General features: G+C 35.9%; 1 protein-coding gene and 1 long non-coding RNA gene across 3 annotated transcripts; one reads left to right on the top strand and one right to left on the bottom strand.

Annotated features, from left to right (window-relative positions):
* The first annotated feature begins 11,099 nt into the window (after window positions 1–11,099).
* Window positions 11,100–11,948, top strand: LOC149401994 (uncharacterized). The gene is made up of 2 exons (XR_016295982.1): window positions 11,100–11,230; window positions 11,532–11,948. It is a non-coding gene; the product is annotated as an uncharacterized LOC149401994 (long non-coding RNA).
* A 76-nt stretch (window positions 11,949–12,024) lies between these two features.
* On the bottom strand, window positions 12,025–18,021 carry LOC149401993 (uncharacterized). 2 transcript variants are annotated; one of them, XM_089609433.1, is made up of 9 exons: window positions 17,736–18,021; window positions 16,898–17,651; window positions 16,501–16,600; window positions 16,110–16,166; window positions 15,184–15,301; window positions 14,385–14,467; window positions 13,924–13,985; window positions 13,736–13,832; window positions 12,025–12,390 (listed from the first exon to the last, which is right to left on the bottom strand). In XM_089609433.1, the coding sequence occupies exons 2-8, from the start codon at window positions 17,245–17,247 to the stop codon at window positions 13,736–13,738; spliced, it is 867 nt and encodes a 288-aa protein (XP_089465559.1). In that variant the 5' UTR covers window positions 17,248–17,651; window positions 17,736–18,021; the 3' UTR covers window positions 12,025–12,390. The 2 variants fall into 2 exon arrangements, with proteins under 2 accessions (XP_089465559.1, XP_089465557.1); XM_089609431.1 differs by lacking the exon at window positions 12,025–12,390 and adding an exon at window positions 12,978–13,199.
* Between the last annotated feature and the right edge of the window lie 2,678 nt (window positions 18,022–20,699).

Here is a 20,699-nt window from a genome sequence, read left to right as displayed (position 1 = left end):
ATATACAAAATATATTGATGAGAGAGGGAAAAAAAATTAAAGGTCGGAAAAAAAAATGATAGTATATGTTATTGATATAGTATAATATAGTATTAGTAATTATGATTATAATATACATAAAAAAATTTAAAAAAAAATCAAAATTGGAAAGCAAAAAAAAAAAATCAAAATCGGAAGTAAAAAAAAATATCAAAATCGGAAGGAAAAAAAAATGGCTTCCACGTGTCGCTGCCTAGCGGCACCAAGATTCAAGTTGAAATAAAAAATATATACAAAATATATTGATGAGAGAGGGAAAAAAAATTAAAGATCGGAAAAGAAAATAAATGATAATATATGTTATTGATATAGTATCAGTAATAATGATTATAATATACATAAAAAAACTATACAAAATATATTGATATTTGGGTTGAAAAAAAAAAAAAATTCTAACCTGGCTCCGCCACGTGTCGCCGATTGACAGCGCCATGTGGCGGAGCCAAGTTAGAAGTTTTGCCACTTCTAATATGTAAATAAATGTAATGTGGGTTGAAAAAAAAAAATAAATAAATAAATAAAAATTCTAACTTGTCTCCGCCACGTGTCGCCGATTGACAGCGCCATGTGGCGGAACCAGGTTAGAAGTTTTGTCACTTCTAATATGTAATGGAAATGATAATGGAAATGAATAATGGATAATGGATAATGGATAAACGGTTTTAAATAAACTATTATTAAAATGGTAGGCCTATTTTATTATTTTTAAAAAAATGGTAGGGTTATAAAACTTAAATTTGTGATGACGATAATAGTTTTAAGGTTTTGTTCGAAAGGGAATGGGAAAATATGGGTGGATACCTACACACCTAATATTCTAATTAAATATATTAGACATTAAAGCATAATTACAAAGATGACTATTAAACTTCAGAAAATCGAAAAAATTTATGGTGTGTTTGGTATTCCTCTCAAAAACAATTTTTTTAGTTTTTGAGTGGAAAAAATTGAAAACATGTTTGGTTTAAGTTTTTGGAAAAAAATTTCAAAAAATTTTGAAATTGTTTTGTAAAAGAGTAAAGAAAACTGAAAACAAATAAAAAGTGTTTTTGGAAAAAAAAAATTTCTTCTCTTCTCTCCTCCTTCTCCTCATCTTCTCTTTTCATTTTTTCAAAAACAAAAATAAAAACTATACCAAACACTTTTTTCAGTTTTTTCAATTTCTCAAAAACAAAAATGAAAACTGTACCAAACAGCTTTTTGAAAACAACTGCAAAATAATTTTTCAATACAACTACAAAAATTAAAAAATAGAAAACAAAAACTTTTTGAGTTAACTACCAAACACAATTAGACTTTTAAATAAGATTTGAACCCCATCACAGATTTTTAAAGAAAGAGTACGGGAAAAAAAAAATGAATGATAAAATATGAGAAAGATTATCCTTCTATTTGCTCTTTGACATTAATAAAAAAAAATGAAAAATAAAACCAAAGAGTATTACTTAATCATATGTGCTAAAATAATTATATTACCCTCATCTTATATAATAATTTTATTAATAGAGATTATGATTAGAGAAAAATGGCGACAAAAATACCTATGTTTACGGATTGTATCACTTATATACATATTGTTTAAAAGTTACGAGATAAATGTGGTTCCTAACATAGACTAATTGGTAATTTCACACCACCTCCAAAGTAGAGATCACGAGGTCAATCCCCAAAAAAAGTTGCGGGATAAATATTCAATGTTGGTTTTTTGTCTCTCCGTCAATACCAGCGTAATTTTTACAAATTAAAAAATAATTAATTAATTTTTTTATGTACTAAAAAAATTGAAATCTCTCTCTCTCTCTCTATCCTTCTATTTGTTTCTTCACTATAAAAATCCTATGCCCCGACAAAGGCAATTTGATCTCAGATCAACACATATAACCCAATAATATCAAACTTCAGGATATCAATCTATTGTCGAAAAGAAAATTCTTCGATTTAAGAGGAGAGCAAAAAACTGATCGAATTAAGACACCAATATAAATAGGGTCCTGTGAGATCAGTGGTCAGCTACATCACACGTGTTCAGTCCAAGTCAGAGCCACGTCAACAAGACAGTTAGAAATAACCGTCTTAGATCTAGGCTTGTGCTATAAGTACTAGAAGGCTTAGACTCGGACGTTTATCAGATTCATTCGTGAGAAACAAACAGAGAAAGAATAAGTGAGAGAATTACTTGTGAGAGGTTTCTAGAGAGAGCAGAACGAGATTGGGATCTCAGTTCTTAGGGAAACACTTGAGTGATTCTTGTATTGAGGAACGATCGGATTGTGATCGGACTCGGGGTTTTATTCTTTAGGAAATCAGTTTTGTGTGCGAATTCTTGCGTGTAATTGTTTCTGAGCATAGTGGAGTTTGAGTTCTCGTGCCCTAGCTGGAATAGGATCGTATTGATCCGAACCAGGATAAATCTCTTGCGTCCATTTCCTTCTTCTTTTGTTTTTGGCGCTCAATCACTCTCGCTTGCTTGCGCAGGAAGTTATTTCTTTGTTTGTAATTTTGATCTGTTTTGCTGTGTGATTTCCGGTTTACGTGTTGTTTACTCTAACAAATTGGTATCAGAACCTTCCTTTCTCATCTTAGTTTCAGAAATTTAAGGCCTTCTCTTCGCATCGACAGTTTTGGAATTTCACCTTGACCTTGAAGAATCCCTGATCAAGATTCAACAATGTCGAACACCAAGTCCGATATCGAGAAGTTTGATGGCAAGAATGATTTCATTCTATGGAAGATCAAGATGGAAGCGCACCTCGGAAATCTAGGGCTTGATGAAGCTCTAAAAGGCGAATCCAAGATGTCACAGACACTGACACCAGATTGAAAACAAGAAATCCTGAAGAAGGCCAAGAATGCGATCATTTTATGATCTGAGTCTCAGTGACCAGATCCTGAGAAAAGTGGTCAAAGAGGCATCATCGGCGTGAATGTGGCTCAAGCTTGAGTCACTGTAAATGACGAAGACTCTACCCACGAGGATCTATCTGAAGCAAAAGTTCTACAGCTTCAAGATGAATGATCAGAAGTCAATCGATGAAAATGTGGACGAGTTCACCAAGCTCGTCTCCGATCTTGAGAATCTTGATGTCAATATTGACGACGAGGATCAAGCCATCTTCTTACTCAATTCTCTTCCTAAAGCTTATGAACAATTATGTGATACTCTTAGGTATGGCAAAGAAACACTAACACTTGATGAGGTTGTTTCTGTAGCATATTCTAAGGACCTTGATCTCAAGGCCAACCCCTAGAACGCTCGAGCTGAAGGACTCAACGTGAGAGGAATGACTGAGAAAAGAGAAAAGGGAAAGAAGTCAAAGTCAAGATCGAAGTCCAAGTCAAAGACTGTCTGCTGGAATTGCAACAAGGAATGTCATTGGAGGCGTCAATGTCCAGAAAGAAATAAGAATCCAGAGACAAGCACATCAGAAGATTCAGCAAATGTATCAAGTGGGCTCGATTATGCAGAAGTGCTGACAGTTTCTGATGATGACCCTAAAGATCAATGGATCTTAGACTCGGGTTGTAGTTTCCACATGACACCAAGAAGGGAATGGCTCTTCGACTATCAACCCAACAATGGAAAAGTGCTCATGGGAAATAACCACATTTGTGATGTCCATGGTGCTCGTTTTGTGAAGATCAAGAGACCAGATGGCTCAATCAAAATCATGAAGGAAGTGAGGTATACTCCTGAACTCAAAAGGAATTTAATCTCGCTCGGTGTTCTTGATAAAGCAGGATACTCGTACAAAGCTCAAGGTAGAGTCATCAAGATTTTCAAGGGCATCTTACTAGCCTTGAAAGGAAATTTGGAAAATGGTCTGTATGTTCTTGAAGGAGAGACTAACAGGAGAGGTGGAGTCAATCACAAGGCACCAATCAGATACTGCCCTTTGGCACAAAAGACTAGGGCATATGAGCATCAGAGGCCTTCAAGAATTGATCAAGCAAGGGCTAATCAAGAGCTCAAACCTGACAGCACTTGAATTCTGTGAAAGCTGCATTTCAGGCAAGACTCACAGGCAAAGCTTTCAGAAAGGAATTCACAGGTCCAAGGAGACTCTTGATTACATTCACTCTGACCTATGGGGCTCTCCACAGGTACCAACTTCTTTATCAAAATGTCAATATTTCATATCATTTGTTGATGATTGTTCTAGGAAAGTCTGGATATACTTTATGAGGACAAAGGATGAATCCTTTGAGAAGTTTGTGACCTGGAAGACCTTAGTAGAGAACCAAACAAATAGGAGAGTGAAACGCCTTAGGACTGATAATGGGTTAGAGTTTTGCAACTCTGAGTTTGATAGATTTTGTACTAAATGGGGTATATCTAGGAAACACACTTGTACCTATACCCCACAGCAGAATGGAGTTTCTGAGAGATTCAATAGAACTATTATGAATAAGGCTAGGTGCATGTTATCTGAGTCTGGCATTCTAAAGTCCTTTTGGGATGAAGTTGTTGCCACTGCCTGTTATCTCATCAATAGGTCCCCAAACTCCTCCATAGACTTTAAGGTATCTGAAGAAGTGTGGTCTCGTCAGAAACCTGAGTATAGTCACCTTAGACCCTTTGGCTGCATTGTCTATGTTCATACCAGTCAAGGTAAGCTTAATCCTAGAGCTAAGAAGGGTGTCTTTCTAGGTTACCCTGATGGTGTGAAAGGGTTTAGAGTGTGGTTAGTTGATGACAAGAGAGTTGTTATCAGTAGAGATGTTGTCTTCAATGAAACTGTTTTCTATAAGACTAACCCTGAAACTCAGACAAGCTCACAGCTTGACCAGAGACAAGAAAACTCTCCACAGGTACAAGAAGTCATTCCAGATTTAATAGGCATTCAAGATCAAGGTGGAGCTGAACCTCCAGTGCAAGTTCAAGATCAGGAAAATCTGGAAACAGATGAACAAGCTCAAGATCAAGACCAAGGATGCCAAAATGACAGAGAAGAGCTCAGTGACTATCTGCTAACCAGAGATAGAACCAGAAGAAGAATCACACCTCCTACAAGATTTGTAGAAGCTGGTCTCATTGCCTTTGCTCTAAACATTGCATAGACAATTGAAGAAGAGCGTCAAAGTTTCACTGAAGCTCAACACAACAATCAAAAAGAGATGTGGTTCAAGGCCATGACTGGAGAGATGGAGTCTCTCAAGAAGAATCAGACATGGATTTTGGTGGAAAGACCTACTAACAAAAGAATCATAGGCTGCAAGTGGGTCTACAAACTAAAACCAGGTATTCCTGGAATTGAGAAGCCAAGATATAAAGCTAGATTGGTGGCAAATGGGTAATCTCATGTGGAGGATGTTGATTATCATGAGGTCTTCTCTCATGTGGTAAAACATACTTCCATCAGACTCATGCTCTCAGCCACAGCTATACAAGACCTTGAATTGGAGTAACTGGATGTAAAAACAGCCTTTCTACATGGGACACTAGATGAAGAGGTGTTTATGCAACAACCAGAGGGCTTCACAAATGGATCTAAGGTCTGCTTGCTGAAAAGGTCTTTATATGGGCTCAAGCAATCCCCAAGACAATGGTATCTCAGATTTGATGAGTTCATGATGAATAAGGGATTCCCAAGAAGCAAATATGATACATGTGTCTATATTACTAAGATGAGAAGTGGCAACTACATGTATCTACTGATCTATACAGATGACATGTTAATTGCCTGCAAAGATAAAGATGAGCTACTGAAAATGAAGATCCAACTGAAGTCTGAGTTTGAGATGAAGGATCTAGGTCCGGCTTCTAGAATTTTGGGCATGGATATAAAGAGGAATCGAAGTCAGAGGAAGCTCACTCTATCTCAAGAAGGATATCTCAGAAATGTAGTTGATTTGTTTGGTCTGAGTGACTCACAGAGTGTTACAACTCCTGTTGGAGCTCAGTTCAAATTGAAATCAGTTCAAGAAGGGGAAGAATCTACAGAGTACAGGTACATGAAGAATATTCCATACTCGAACTGTGTAGGGAGTTGTATGTATGCCATGATCAGCACAAGGCTTGACATTTCTCATGGTGTAAGTTTAATTAGTAGATTCATGAGCAGACCGAGTAGAGAACACTGGAAAGCTGCTAAATGGCGAGTGAGATATATCAAGGGAAGTCTCAACATGAAGATGGTGTTCAGTGGTGATGTGGATCAAGTGTGCAAGGTTGCTGGCTATTGTGATTCAGATTATGCAGCTGATCTGGACAAAAGGAGATCACTTTCAGGGTATGTTTTCACAGTTTGAGGAAATACCGTGAGCTGGAAGGCATCTCTTCAACACGTAGTAGCAGCTTTATCAACAACAGAAGTTGAGTACATTGCCTTGACAGAAGCTATCAAGGAGGCAATGTGGCTAAAGGGCTTTGTGAAAGAGTTAGGCCTGGGTGAACATGAAACTCTTGTGCATTGTGACTCTCAGAGTGCTATACACTTATCCAAGAATAGTGTATTTCACGAGAGAACAAAGCATATAGATGTGAGACTGCATTTTATCAAGGATGTGATAAATAGTGGTCAGGTCATCATCGAGAAGATCTCAACTGAGATAAACCCAGCGGACATCTTCACAAAGGCGGTACCATTCAGCAAGTTCAAGGAAGCCCTTGAGTTGCTGAAGCTGATCAAGGAGTAGATCAGCAAGGAAGGGCACGGGAACAAGAGAACAATACAACAGTGATGTAATTGACCAAGGTGGAGATTTGTGAGATCAGTGGTCAGCTACATCACACGTGTTCAGTCCAAGTCAGAGCCACGTCAGCAAGACAATTAGAAATAACCGTCTCAGATCTAGGCTTGTGCTATAAGTACTAGAAGGCTTAGACTCGGACGTTTATCAGATTCATTCATGAGAAACAAACAGAGAAAGAATAAGTGAGAGAATTACTTGTGAGAGGTTTCTAGAGAGAGAAGAACGAGATTGGGATCTCAGTTCTTAGGGAAACACTTGAGTGATTCTTGTATTGAGGAACGATCGGATTGTGATCGGACTCGGGGTTTTATTCTTTGGGAAATCAGTTTGTGTGTGGATTCTTGCGTGTAATTGTTTATGAGCATAGTGGAGTTTGAGTTCTCGTGCCCTAGCTGGAGTAGGATCGTATTGATCCGAACCAGGATAAATCTCTTGCATCCATTTCCTTCTTATTTTGTTCTTGGCGCTCAATCACTCTCGAATGCTTGCGCAGTAAGTTATTTCTTTCTTTGCAATTTTGACTGTTTTGCTGTGTGATTTCCGGTTTACGTGTTGTTTACTCTAATAGGTCCATTAGATATATATAGCCTTATTTACAGTTTTGGATTGTCATTTAGCCAATCTTTAGTAAGTTTCTAGTAAATAGCCGTGATCAAATATTTACACGCATAAATTGACTGAAATACTCTATCAAAACATTGGCTATGTTGTCGCACGAAAATGAACAACTATTAAAAGCTTCGGGCGGTTCGACCCAAGGTCGGACCAAGTGGCCACACCCGAGCCAAAGGTGTGAACTCGAAAGTCTCGAGCTGGGTTTCCTACAGTCGAAAGGCTTCTCAGAGGAGAGAATGGGTGAATAGGGGGAGTGGGGGATCAAGTCAGAATGTAGTTCAAGGCGTATGTAACGCAGTATGAGGTGCAGAGCCTTGAGGATGTGCTCGACAGAGGAGACGGAGCGTGGAGGAGTCCTCGGCAACGCCTCAGAACTCTGGGATTGAGTGACCCGAGAGAGAATGTGTGTTTTCTCTCTTTTGGAGACGTGGGAGACTCTAAGTCAAGAGTTCCTAGTCGTGGCGGAGCTTCCGTACGCGTAGGCGATTTTCAGTTGGAAATGCAAGACGTGTAGGCGATTTCTTGTCAGAAATGGTGGACGCGTCTAGTGTGCTAGACGCGTAGGCGATTTTCAGTCGAAAACCGTAGGAGCACTCGTGTGCTCGGGATTAGTCGTTCGATCGAGAGGGACGACGCTCGGGAGTCCCCAAGAGCGCTTTAGAATCTCTGAGAACGAGAAATCGAGGATAATCCACTTCATGCCAAGGATGGCATCCAGAGAAGTCTCAAGTTTCTTGAGAATGAATGAGATTGAATAGGATGGTTTTCCCCTCAATGAGAGCGGGTATTTATAGTAGTTGGATGGCCTCAGGAGGCTTGTATTTCTTCCATGTGGGACTTGGGAGCGCGCTCTCCTCGAGGAGGAGCGCAGCGCGCTATGCGCGTGCGCTTTGCTTCCAAGACCGCGCGGGCGCTCTATTTGAGGGGCGTGCGGCGCGCGGCTTGCTAGGCGCGGCGCGCCCTTGCCTGGCGCGGAGCGCGGCTCGCTGCACGCACGTCCTTTTTCGAGGGCCGTGTGGCTCGCGACCTGTCTCGTCGGCCGTTTGTGGGCCTTAGTGATCTTCGATGACCCGGCCCATTGGGCCTTTAGGGCTCAGGATTTCATTCAAGTCGCGTGAAACATAAAAGTTCTACTCGAGGAATTAAGGTCGACAAGAGGACTCGTTAATCGACTCGTGGACATGTAATTCTATTCGAGGAGTTATTTCGACTCGAGGAGCAAGGCTCGACTCAAGGAGAGTGACTCGACTTGAGGAGGGTGACTCGGCTCGAGGAGCAAGGCTCGACTCGAAGAGAGTGACTCGATTCGAGGAGAGTGACTCGATTCGAGGAGCAACGCTCGACTCGAGGAGCAAGGCTCGACTCGAGGAGAGTGACTCGACTCGAGGAGCTGAAAGTTTCGGCACGAAGACTTGCCAGTCGACTCGTGGCGGAAGGCTTGCCGCTCTTAGGGACCTCCGGCCTGACCATCGGCCCTTTGAACATCGTGTCTTCTCGGCGTCCCGGGTTTTCCGAAAACGACCGACAACAGGCTATTTACCTAAATGTTACCAAAACTTTGGGTAATTAGAAATTCATCTAATCTTAGTTGGCTAGTTTGCTAATTATTTTATATAAAAAAAAAACCCCCAGAAAAATGGAGGAAAACAAACTCATTTCGTGGGTCCGTGAATAGGGTTTTTCGCGGTCGACGAATTTGTTATAGATCCCTATGAACAAAAGTCGATCAGCCCATAAGTCCTTAAAGCTCGCAAGGAATGATTGTGATGAGAGAATCTTCGATCACATGTTCGTCGTCTTCTGATTGAGAGGAAAAAACAAGAGTCTCATCTTGTGCTTTCACTTTTCTTTTGCTTAGCTATGTTTTATTTTTTCTATTATATACTCTTGATGGTCTCAGCGTTTACAGTAAGTTTAAAAATTCTGACCACGGAAAGCTCGCCGTCGATCCTCCAAGCGCAGAAGCACTTCTCGTCGTCGTCCCGGTGAAAAACGGCGATCTTCAAGCCTCGCTCTTGCCTAATCTCGAATTGTTCCTCAGCCGAGGCATTCTCATCGGAGTGTGATTATCCCGTTTGCCGCCTCCGACGAAGACCACGACAATCCGATGTCTGCCATTTTTGATATTTTTGAGAATTTTCTTTTTATTAGTTGTGGAGAGAGTGAAAGAGAGAGAGTTTTTTTTTTAAATTTTTTAATGTATAAAAATAATAAAAAATTATTTATTATTTTTTTAATTTATCAAAATTAACAGATGTTGACACGTGTTATTGGCATCCAAAGTTAAGAATTTAGAGAGACAAAAAATTGACATTGAGTATTTATCCTGCAACTTTTAAACAAGTATATAAGTGAATTTATAAATATTAGATATTTTTGTCGTTATTTTTTCTTATTCTGAATATAACATAGCCATATTTTCACCTTTCTCAATCCTGTTAGAAGGGAAAATTTTTGTGGGCTACATGGATAACCAATCCATTCTAGTCTCCTGCTTCCCATCATCTTCGCGAAAAACATAATCCTGGTTTTTAGATAGAATCGGAATTCTAGTCCAATCGGAATGGAACATTCCATTCCATCAAAACCGTATTACGGGGCTAGGATTCCTCGGGACGGAGTAAAATTGAGTTTTTAATTAGATAAATTAATTGATTTTGAAGTGTTTTAAAGAGGTTTTAATTGATAATTTCAAATCAAAGGGGATAAAATATAATTTTCTAAGAATTGTTATGAAACTACGTTAATTAAATTTTTATTAACTATAATATGGTTTTTATGAGTTAATATTAAAGGTAGAAGAATAATTGAAAATATTTAATAAACTATGATAAATATTTTGAGTACATATGAACTCATAAAATTCATTACTGAAATTGAATTATAAAGATAGATTTTAAAAAAATGCCTAGTTAAAATATCTCCCAACGAACTCAAGGAAAAAGTATCGGTAGAAAAAAGAGTGCTTATAAATTTCATGGACAAAAATTGAAAGTTACCAACACCACAACATTATGTACATTTAGCATTGACATTAGTAGCTTCAAAATGTATATTAGTTTCCGCTACATATGGTCGTTTAGCATAATATACAAGAATATGTTGTAATCATTTATTTCTGAAATGAATAAAAGAAGTAGACAGTTATTATAAGAATATATTATACATCTACTATAGTAACTGAAGAACATAGAATTTATCCAAAACCTTAACCTTCTAACGAATAGTTTAGATGTTTACATTTGACATGAAACATTCAAGTTTGGGTGGAACGCTAAAAATGTTCGGTGATTAATCTATGTTTTACTAGCTAGATTAGACATCACATATGCGGTCATCGAGTGTAGATTCACTCACTGGATGCATTGTGTGCATGTTGTATGCACATGATCTGGACAAATTTTGACTAGATGCGTCGTTTTACAACACGTATTAGGGTCATAAGTGATGGTCGCGTGAGAGATGATTTGTCATCACATTCAAAAAATTTAATCACAAGGTCAAAAAAGTTATTGAACCCTTATTTGCACATTTTAATTAGAACAAATTACTGAAATGCTCCCTGAACTATGATCCGAGTACACAATTGCCCTCTCATAAAAAAAAGTGATCGTCTGTTTACCTTTCATTTTTATTTTGTGTCGAAAACAGTCCTTTCGTCTAATTTTCTCAAATTCTATTATGTTTTTGCTCGATTTTTTGCCACCTGAGCTTATTTCTTGGTGTAATGTCTGAAATGTCCTTAAGAAAGCCCTGAGCCGGTCGTACCTCGCTCTCACGGTCTCCGCCTCCCTCGAAGACGGCATCCCGTCGAACTCCTCGTCCAGCTCGTCCAGCCCCACTGCCTCAACTGAACGCTCGGCCGGCGAGGTAGTTCAGGAAGGTACGGAGTGTTTCTCTGCTGCGATTTGTTTGTTTAATTGATAATAGTTAGGGATCCGTGTTGTATTGATTATTTTGTTGATCCTATTCGTGTTGCCTTAATCGTATCCCTGTGGAAATACGATTCTTTTCCCGCTTTATTGTGCGAAACAGCGCACACACTAGCTCGAGGGTGTTTCTTTCTCTTTTTCTTTTCTTTTTCTGCGCGTTGTACAAGCCGGTTTGTTTTAGGTTTTTATTGATTTTGTTTATCGCTTATTGCTTTGCTTTTTGTTAAACTTATGATTTTTTGGTGGTTGTAGGAAATCTGTGCGATTGTGATTGAGTTAGTTGATGATGATTTTGCTTAGATCAAATTAAACACTTTATGTCGAAGTCAAGTGGGCAATTATCCACTAGCTTTCAGTTATTCTTTTCCTTGTATATGTTCAGTTCCTTTTACTACTGTCCATCTTTGTACCTATAAAGATTATCTTTTCTACATCCGATTCTCATTTTTATGTATGTTTCCTACTCATCGGAATTTGAACTTCCTGTCACATTATTAGTTCAGCTTGTGGCTCAGAACATTACTTTGATCTCCATACATGTGGATCACTTTCAGGCATGTATATGTATATTTGCTTCAGTGAGAGTGAAATCACTGCTAAAATCTGCCTTTCCCTCCTTTTTGATTTCATATTTTTCTCTCAATAATGCTTTCACTATTCTCATATGAATCATTGATTTGCCCATAATGTTAATTTTCCAATTCAAAACAAGATTTGATCTTTTCTATGAATGCTTAATAATTCCACTTGAACCCATAAGAGAAGTCTTCCATATTGTACTTTGATTGCACTCTCAACAAAAGTAAATACTTGGGTTTTTTTATTCGTATTTGACTTTTCTGCTTGCACTCTCTATCTGCAATTGAGTTTGATAGAGACGGTGACCACCTAGCTATTGGAGATCGTGGATGTCGGGTGGTTCTATTTGAGAGAACGGATGTTAGGGATGTAAGTCTTTTAACTCCTTTTTGTTGTGCTCGCTAACTCTGGTCTCCGGCGCCGGAATCTCGCCGCCACCGCCACGAACAATTAGGCGAATCCGGCGGAGATCGCCATCTCCGAACCTCGCCAGCCTGGCGGCGACAATCTGCGTGGCGGTGTGTCTCAGCATCTAATGAAAATAAAATAAAGAAATAAAATCACTACATTTACTATATTACCTTCAAAAGATAACAGAATTAGAGAAAATTAGACGGAATGACTGTTTTCGACACAAAATAAGAATTAAAGATAAACAGACGATTACTTTTTTTTATGAGGGGGCAATTTTGGACTCGGGTCATAGTTCAAGAGGCATTTCAGTAATTTGTACTTTTAATTATTTCACTAATTTTAAAACGTTGGCGTAAATTCATCAATTTCATCGACTTTGAGTGTCTATCTATAACATCATCTTTTATCATCATGCATAATATAATCAGTCTAACAACGTTCTCACTTACAAGTTCCTTCTAACACAATGTTTATACAAGGCTATTAAGATTATCAAACAAAGCCTGAAGTACTCAGATTTATAAACTTTGTAGTTACTTTTCGAGATCAGATGTCTTAAAAAAATTAAATTCTGCATGCAGACATACCTTTACAGTTACCACATATTTCTCATGTTATACTTTATTAAATATACTTTGTGCGCCGCTAAAGATGTACAAAGATGAAGAGAAAACAAAAAGGCAAAGTAAGCAAAAAAAACAAATATTTCTGCACAAATATTTATTTATTTATTTGTAACATAGCGTACAAGGTTCATCTTCAGAAAAGACATAAATGACAACGGAACACTAAAACCAAGAGACTAAACTTCATGCTCAAGAATTATAGAAAGCTAACTAAATGCAAAGGGTCAGATAAGCTGAAGAAGGCTTCTCAGTCAACGTGACCGCAATATCCACAACGCTTTGAGACTTTCACTCCAGAAAACTATAAAAATATTAAAAAAAAAAAAAAAAAACCGACATCAATTCGAGAAGCACACATAAGTAGGGCACTCCATCAAGTCCATCGTCCATTCTCTTCTTGCATCGACAAGAAATCAAAATTTCCTGTCCGTTTTTCATTCTTATAATGGCAAACATGACAAGAACCGTGAACCTAAAGAGAAGCTAAGTGGACGAGGTGAAAAAAAAAATGATTTGAATCTGAAAATAGTAGCTTCTAGGAAGAAACTAATCATGAATGATCAAACATAAAAAGAAAAAGAAAAAAATAGCACAAGTCATTCTACATCTCGACTAGTTGAACAAAAGTCGTATGATTATCACAACAAATACTGAAATCTGTAGAGATTGTAGTTGACACAGAAGGCCTTTGACAAATAAAAATCTATATAAACGAAAGATATTATTTTCCCTCTACCCACAAATCGTCCTCTTCCTTTGCCAGCCTTCATAAGAATATGTGTACGAGCGCGCACAATCAGAATATGAGTTTGGTGTGTCATACACATGAGCGCTTACCTAAGCTGAATAACGCAAAATATAATCTGCTAGTTCGTCATTGATCGATACAGGAAGTGGAGGCATTTGGCTCATTATTCCAGGCATATGTCTCATGCTGCAGAAAAAAAAAATAGCAATTTATTAGAAAGAAGAACACACAGAATGTATTATTTCATAAAATTAAGAAATATGAAAGATCTGCATACTCGTTTAGGACGGCGGTTATGTTGTTCTGTGTGCGATAAAAGAGGTCAATGTTGTCCTGTAACTGTTTGATCAGTCATAATTAAGCATGAGAGTCTTGTTATTGCTACAAGATACTAGAAAGATATCCGTACACATATCTAAATTATACCCGTGCTGCGTATAAAAATGGATAGTCGGAAGGTTTGTAAGCAATGTCATCAGAGTTATATAAGAATTTCGGTACGCAGAAGAAATAAAATCATTTTCATTTCAAATTGCAAACACATGTGAACAAAGAAGGAAGAAAAAAAAACGGAATTGTAATTTACACTACACAATGACTTCCTATATTGTTTTTGCATATTAAAATGGATCATAACAATAAAAAATGCTAGTTTTAATCGTGCAAATGATTTTTTTTTTCTTTTTGTCAAATGGAGCGCAAATTAAGACTGAGAAGTGGATATTATCTATTCAATACCTTGTACGTGGACAGATTAGCTGTGATTTGATTGAAAACGTAGGCATTTTGTTCAAGTAGATGCTTGGCTGGACCACTCATTCCTGAGGCAGCAAATGAATACTTAAATAAAAGTTTCAAGTAACCAACCGGAAAGAAAATAAGGGTTAATCACAATGGTATTATATTAAAATCTGTGAACGTCTAATTCCAGGTTTCAAATTTTTAAGAAGATGATGAGAGGTAAATATAATTCTTACCAACTGTGCTCATGGATAATTATTTGCATCAAAACTAAAAGCTTTTTTGTTTTTGTTTTTGCTAAATGTACATTAACTTTGGGAAGTAATATGTATATGCGTAGAGTAAATTCATATTCCATAGATACATGATTTTGTACCAGTAGCGATGCTAAAACAGAGTACTATTTTTTAGAACTTGAAAGTCGTTTAATCTGTCTATAAATTCGCAAGGTTCGTTTCGAGGTATTCAGTTTTTTTAGGCAAAAAAAAAAGGATAATAAATTAATGGAAGAGTACTTTGCAAATTAGGGGAAACATTACGAAGCTACATAATTTGCCTCAGGTTACAGAGTCAACTAAGTATGTATATTATTGTTTTATTTGAAGAAACTCAATAGAATAAAAAATAGAAAAACTCTGGAAAAAAAATTAGGCATATAGTTATGAACTGCCATGCGTGCCTATGTACCTATGGCAAGATTCCATACACATGCACGGGTATGTAAGAGGATAAGAACTTCTTCAAAAAATATATATATAATAAACGGATAAGAAAAATACTTGCAAGAGCAACTAACCTTCAAAGGGCACAGACCTACTTTGGTCATAATAATTCATCATAAAAGGATATCCAGACATATCCAATGGAAGCACCGTAGTCATATTTGACTTTGAAGATAGCTCCACAAACTTATCCTGAATTTTTTTTTAACATTAATTCTTCAATCAACAAAAATTTATAATCGCTTCAAATCATTCAATATATAAAACAGGATATCACATAAAACGTAGACTGCGATCATTGAGTTTAAAAAAAAATTCATGCTTAAGATTTATAAGAATAATCGATGCAGGGATTTACAACATTTAACTTTTCTGCAAGGGAAAGAGTATTTGCTCCAGATAATTTTCCATTGTCAGATTCGGCAAAATCCAAATAGATAATTGGTGGATCCTAGTGCTATAAAATTATGTTTGGCGTTTTTATAAAGTTTGGAACGATGCAAATCGAATAAAACTAGATAGATAGCAAATAAATTTGCTGATTGGCCTTTACATTTGTACCCTAACCACTAAGCGTTTACGCTAACTCCGAAATTATTTTATACGAACAAAGCATTATATTTCGAAATATCAAATTTTTTAATGCTTCCTTGAAATCTACCGTTCACACTCACGCATTCATAGATCATTTTTCTACACCATGTTAAGAGGATTTAAAAGAAAAAGGTGGTTCTTCACAAGTGGAAACATCTTTTTCTATTTGTAATAGGAAGATGGCTAAGGTATGGAAAAGTGAGATCCCAGAAACCTTTACATTTTTTATTTTATGATTCCTTCCTTTGTAAGTATCATGAGATGTTTAATAGTGCATTTAATAGAAATGGCTTGTAATGAGTAAGTACGCAAATTAGCCTTTGAAGGAACAAATATCCATTTGTGCGGGTCCACAAGGTGCAAATTACACACTATACACTATTTTCTAAGATGTCTCGAGACATACCTTTCTGTTAGTCACCTTCTTCCCTGACATATGCTCTTCAGGTTTTCTTCGTTTTCGCTGAAACATTTCCAAGACTTACTTCTTTCATTAACACGTCTAAACTCATTTTTAGTGATAAGCCCAAACACAAAAAACAAAACGACAAAAAAAAAAAAAAAAAAAAAAAAAACAGTGAACAACAGTTACGGGGAAGATTTTGGTAAACAAACTCTCTATTTCATCGAAATGCCCTGATAAGGTGATTGAAAAATAAACGGGAAAAGGACTCGAAAATGCCATGACTAGTAACGGGAAATGGCTTGTTACGGGCCAAAACATCTAGACAACTAAGTTTGTTTGATCATACAAGTTATGTCCCTAAAATGGCACAACATATATGAACCTCACGTACCATCATCCACCGACACCTTTGAGCAACATCTCGAACGGTTTTATTATGGAACAAGGCCGCAATCTTGATGTATTTCAGTATGCTTGGTTCACTAGCGTATCTACAAAACAAAAAGAAAGCCAACCATCATATGAATACATTTAAATCAAGAGACAGTTCAGTGCACAGACCATAGAGACAATACATATTTCCCAGAGCCTGAGGCAAGACAATAGCACAACTACAAGATTGTTGGTTTAAAGCTCTAAAAACAATTGATAGAAGAACTTTTGTTGGAACCCAGTAATAACATTTCGACATTTCTCTGCGTTAATAAGCTGCCTTGATTTTCAAACAATGATGAGAAAAATTAAGGTACACACAACAAGCTAATATAAGAAAAAAAAGAGCAACATACTGGATAAGTCCTCTCTCCAACTTGCACTGCTCATCAACAGACCAGTCAACGGTCCTGACGTCTTGCTTGAGGCCGGGAACGGAATCGAGAAGGAGCGAAGCGGGCGGCGAATTGGAAGACCGGTGAGCCATCACCGGACTGGTTCCGATCATGGACGAGAAGTTTCCGGGGAAATTCATGGCACCGCTACTAGAACTACTAGGACTATGGCTCATCGGAAAATAACTCCCCATCGGAATCATTTCCGACGAGCTGTTTATCGGCCCTGACTGGAACGAAATACCGTGACAATTCAGAGCAGAACTAAAAGCTTCGTCGCAGTAAAACCCTGTATTCGACTCTGTTCCCATTTCCTCCAAACCATAACCCAACCCAACCCAACCAAACCAAACAAAAAGGCCAAAATTAAAAAGCTTCTAAAGCAAAATCAATCACTTCTCGGAGCTTCTCCTTCTTCTTCTGGAAAAATCAATCAGAACCAAACCGTTCACCGATAAAAGGTCTCAACAGAGAATTAAACTAAAACAGCCATCACCACTCCACTAATCAATAGAGCACATATCTTTCCGCAACATCGCTCTCCCCAAATTCCCAATCCTATAACTGCTCGGAAACCCTAGAATTTCAAACCCACAGAACCTCAAACTCTACCTCACAATCGATCACAAAAACCGAGAAACATCCAACCTCTCTCTCTCTATCTCACTCGGCTCAGAGAATTATTCCATCGCGAACAATGACCAAAACCTGGTTTCTGTGGCAATGGAAAGAGAAAGAGAGTTTTACAGAGAGGGCTATAAAGAGGAAGAGAGATAGAAAAGCTGAATCAGAGGATTACCTTATTTTAAATTGCTTTCTCTGCGAACAACTTTCCGACGAAGCCCTAATTGGCTGTCTTTTCAAGCTTTAGTATTCTTTTTATTTTATAATTTTTTGTTTCGTTTGTCTTTTGATGTCAGTCTCAGATGTCCATTGGGACTAATGGTTATGGTACGATTGTGTTTTGTTTATCACTCTCCATCACCTTTTTCTCTCTCTCACTCTCTCTCTCTCTCCTCAAAAGCGAATTTCGTGAGAGATAATTGGAGAGAGAGACCAACAGATATAGCTTTAGACCGTAGAGTTTCAGAATCGACTATCGAGAGCTCACGAGTCACCAATGGTTATTAAACAGAGCTAATAAAATAATAATGAGGTTTTCTTACACAGTCAACATTATAATTATATTGTCAAAAAAACTAATTAAGTTTTGTCTTTATTTCGTTAAGAATGGTTAAATTACACAGTCACCAATGGTTAGTTTTTTTGACATTATAATTATATTGTCAAAAAAACTAATTAAGTTCTTAAAACAAATACATGGATTTCGTATATATTATATATTAACAAGTTAGAGATAGAGATAGAGATAGAGATAGAGAGAATGTTTAGGACTTTGAAAGTTTTTATTAACAAGTTAGTCTAACTTTCACATCTTAGTTATAATAATTATATAATAGAGATAGAGGAGTTTCACTCAACATTTAAAAAAAATTAATTATTTCTGGGCACGTGTGGCGTCCATGTTTATGTTACTGATTTTTTAATTATTCAAAAGTTGACTAAATTAAGGTGTAATAAACTTTTTGTACAACTTAATTATATATTTGTATTAGGTGAATCATAAGTGAACATAATACCTAAATCCATATAAAACATATGCATAGAGCTTAAGGATTGAAGCGAAAATGTAATTAATTAAACTTAAGAAAATGATAACTTTATAACCATCCCCGATGCTAATTATTAACATATATGTGCAGCGTTCGCTTGTGAAACGCTACCTCCAATAAAAGATGGGTATCGACAGATTCGATACTCATCCCTTCTTTTTTATTAATATTTTTTATAAAATATTAATAATTTTTATAAAAAATATTAAATAAATATAAACTTAAATAATCGAACTTAACATGATTGACTTTTTTTTTGTCAAATTAAAATTTAAATTTAGTCAACAATTCAATTCTCAATTTTCAACAAGTTTTATTCTTTATTTTTTTCAATATTCCCAATTATAAGAAATTACGGTTTAGTATTATTTTAATAATAATTTTAGTATTGTTTGATAATTATGAAAAAAAAGTATCAAATAGACGAGTGACTATTCTCAATTAAAAGTATAAATATAATTATTCAAGTATTAATGTGATCGTCCAACAGCATAAGTTTCACATGACGCATGCGTCATGTCTTAACTAAATGATTTTTCAAATATTTTTTTTATAAAAAATTCTTCTTTTTTCATTATGCAATTTATTTTTAATTATGGAGTACTTATTTCCAATTTTAGCTAATTAATGATTTTATCAGATATAAAGAGAAACCACGCTGGAAAGTTTTTGAAGCTTCTCTAGTTATAGGGGTTTTGTTAAGAATGGTTTAGTAAAAGAGAAAGTGGCTTTAAAAAGGGGAAAAAAATGACAATTTAGTATAAATTAGAGTTTTTTACATTGGAGTGTTTATAATGGTTGCTATTCTATAAATATATATATATATATATTTACAAAATAGATTGTGTTAGATAAAAATAGAAAAAAGAAAAAGAAAAAAAAATGAGAATAAAGGAAGGGAGGAGAAGAGAGAAAAAAAATATATAAAATATAATAAAAATTATATAAGAAATTATCAAAACAACTTGTGGGTATTTACAATTTCTGCTGCAAAATAGCCTTACCCTTATTTATTTAAAAAAAAAAAAAAAAAAAAAAAAAAAGAAAAAAAAGAAGAAGATGAAGTATTGGCTGAAATGCCCTATGCAATAGCCTTAGCCTTTATTCAATGTCTGTCTTTATTGAAAGAAGAAAATAAAAAGATTTCTCTTTTATAAATTGAAATGAAATGTAATGTAGAATAATTTATGGTTATTGCAGATCTTGGAATTCGGCAACAGTGCGAATCCCCGTAAGCATTTGATGCCAATTATTGTGGACTCTCCACCTTCCTTTTGGCTTTGCTTTTCCCTTTTATTTTTTTGGCTCTTACCTTTGTTATATTGTTTTTAAAAGCTTGTTTAAAATTAGTGTTAGTGGTGTAATAGCAAAAGAGTAGACAACACAAGTTGTTTTTTTTTTTTTTTTTCTCAAGTCATTTGAATAAGTAAATTAATGAAGACAAAGCACTAATGATGCTTGGTGTAGGAAAATGTGTGATTTGTCCTTAATCCTTATAATTTTCGTTTTTTGGTAGCTCTATTTGTCCATATTTAAAGAAAAACTTTTTTTAGCTAAATTATTTTATGGGCCCTCGAATACTTTTGTAATTTATTTATATTTTCTTAATTTAAATTTGAGATTAATAAAGTTTCTCTTTGGAACCAACATATCTAGTTATCTACTGTCTCTTTTTCTTCTACGTATCAAGTAAGTTTACAAGTGCCTAGTCAATCTCTATTCTCTCTGGATCTAAGAATTTTTAGCAATAAATATGAACACATTACATGCATAAATTAGTATAACTAGTTTGCGGTTTCAGATTTTATTCAAATCATTATCAATTCAATATATGACTAAACTTAAAGATTCAAATACTGTCATCAAAGTTAAAAATATTGAGCGAGATAGAGATATCTCACTTTTTTACCCATTTAATATAAAAAATAAACAAATCTAAAAAATACTTAAATAAAAAAAATAAACAAATCTAAAAAATACTTAAATTAATAAAAACATATAGTAAAATTTGCTTATAATTCATAAATATAATAATAATTTCAAGCGAGTATGGTATGAGTTAGATCTTGGATAAGGTACTAAAAAATCAT

Source organism: Urtica dioica, chromosome 3, assembly GCF_054948205.1.
Source record: "Urtica dioica subsp. dioica isolate 48M chromosome 3, U.dioica_male_clone48M_v1_H2, whole genome shotgun sequence".
NCBI lineage: Eukaryota > Viridiplantae > Streptophyta > Magnoliopsida > Rosales > Urticaceae > Urtica > Urtica dioica.
This window is presented reverse-complemented; position numbering and strand designations above follow the sequence as displayed.

What these genes read in the sequence shown, in the direction of transcription:
- LOC149401993 (XM_089609433.1), bottom strand. Translation starts at nt 17,247, where the DNA reads ATGGGAACAGAGTCGAATACAGGGTTTTACTGCGACGAAGCTTTTAGT. An exon ending in CTAATCTGTCCACGTACAAG is followed by an intron (nt 13,986 to 14,384) that starts GTATTGAATAGA and finishes CTGATCAAACAG; the next exon opens with TTACAGGACAACATTGACCT. An exon ending in ATAACCGCCGTCCTAAACGA is followed by an intron (nt 13,833 to 13,923) that starts GTATGCAGATCT and finishes TTTTTTCTGCAG; the next exon opens with CATGAGACATATGCCTGGAA.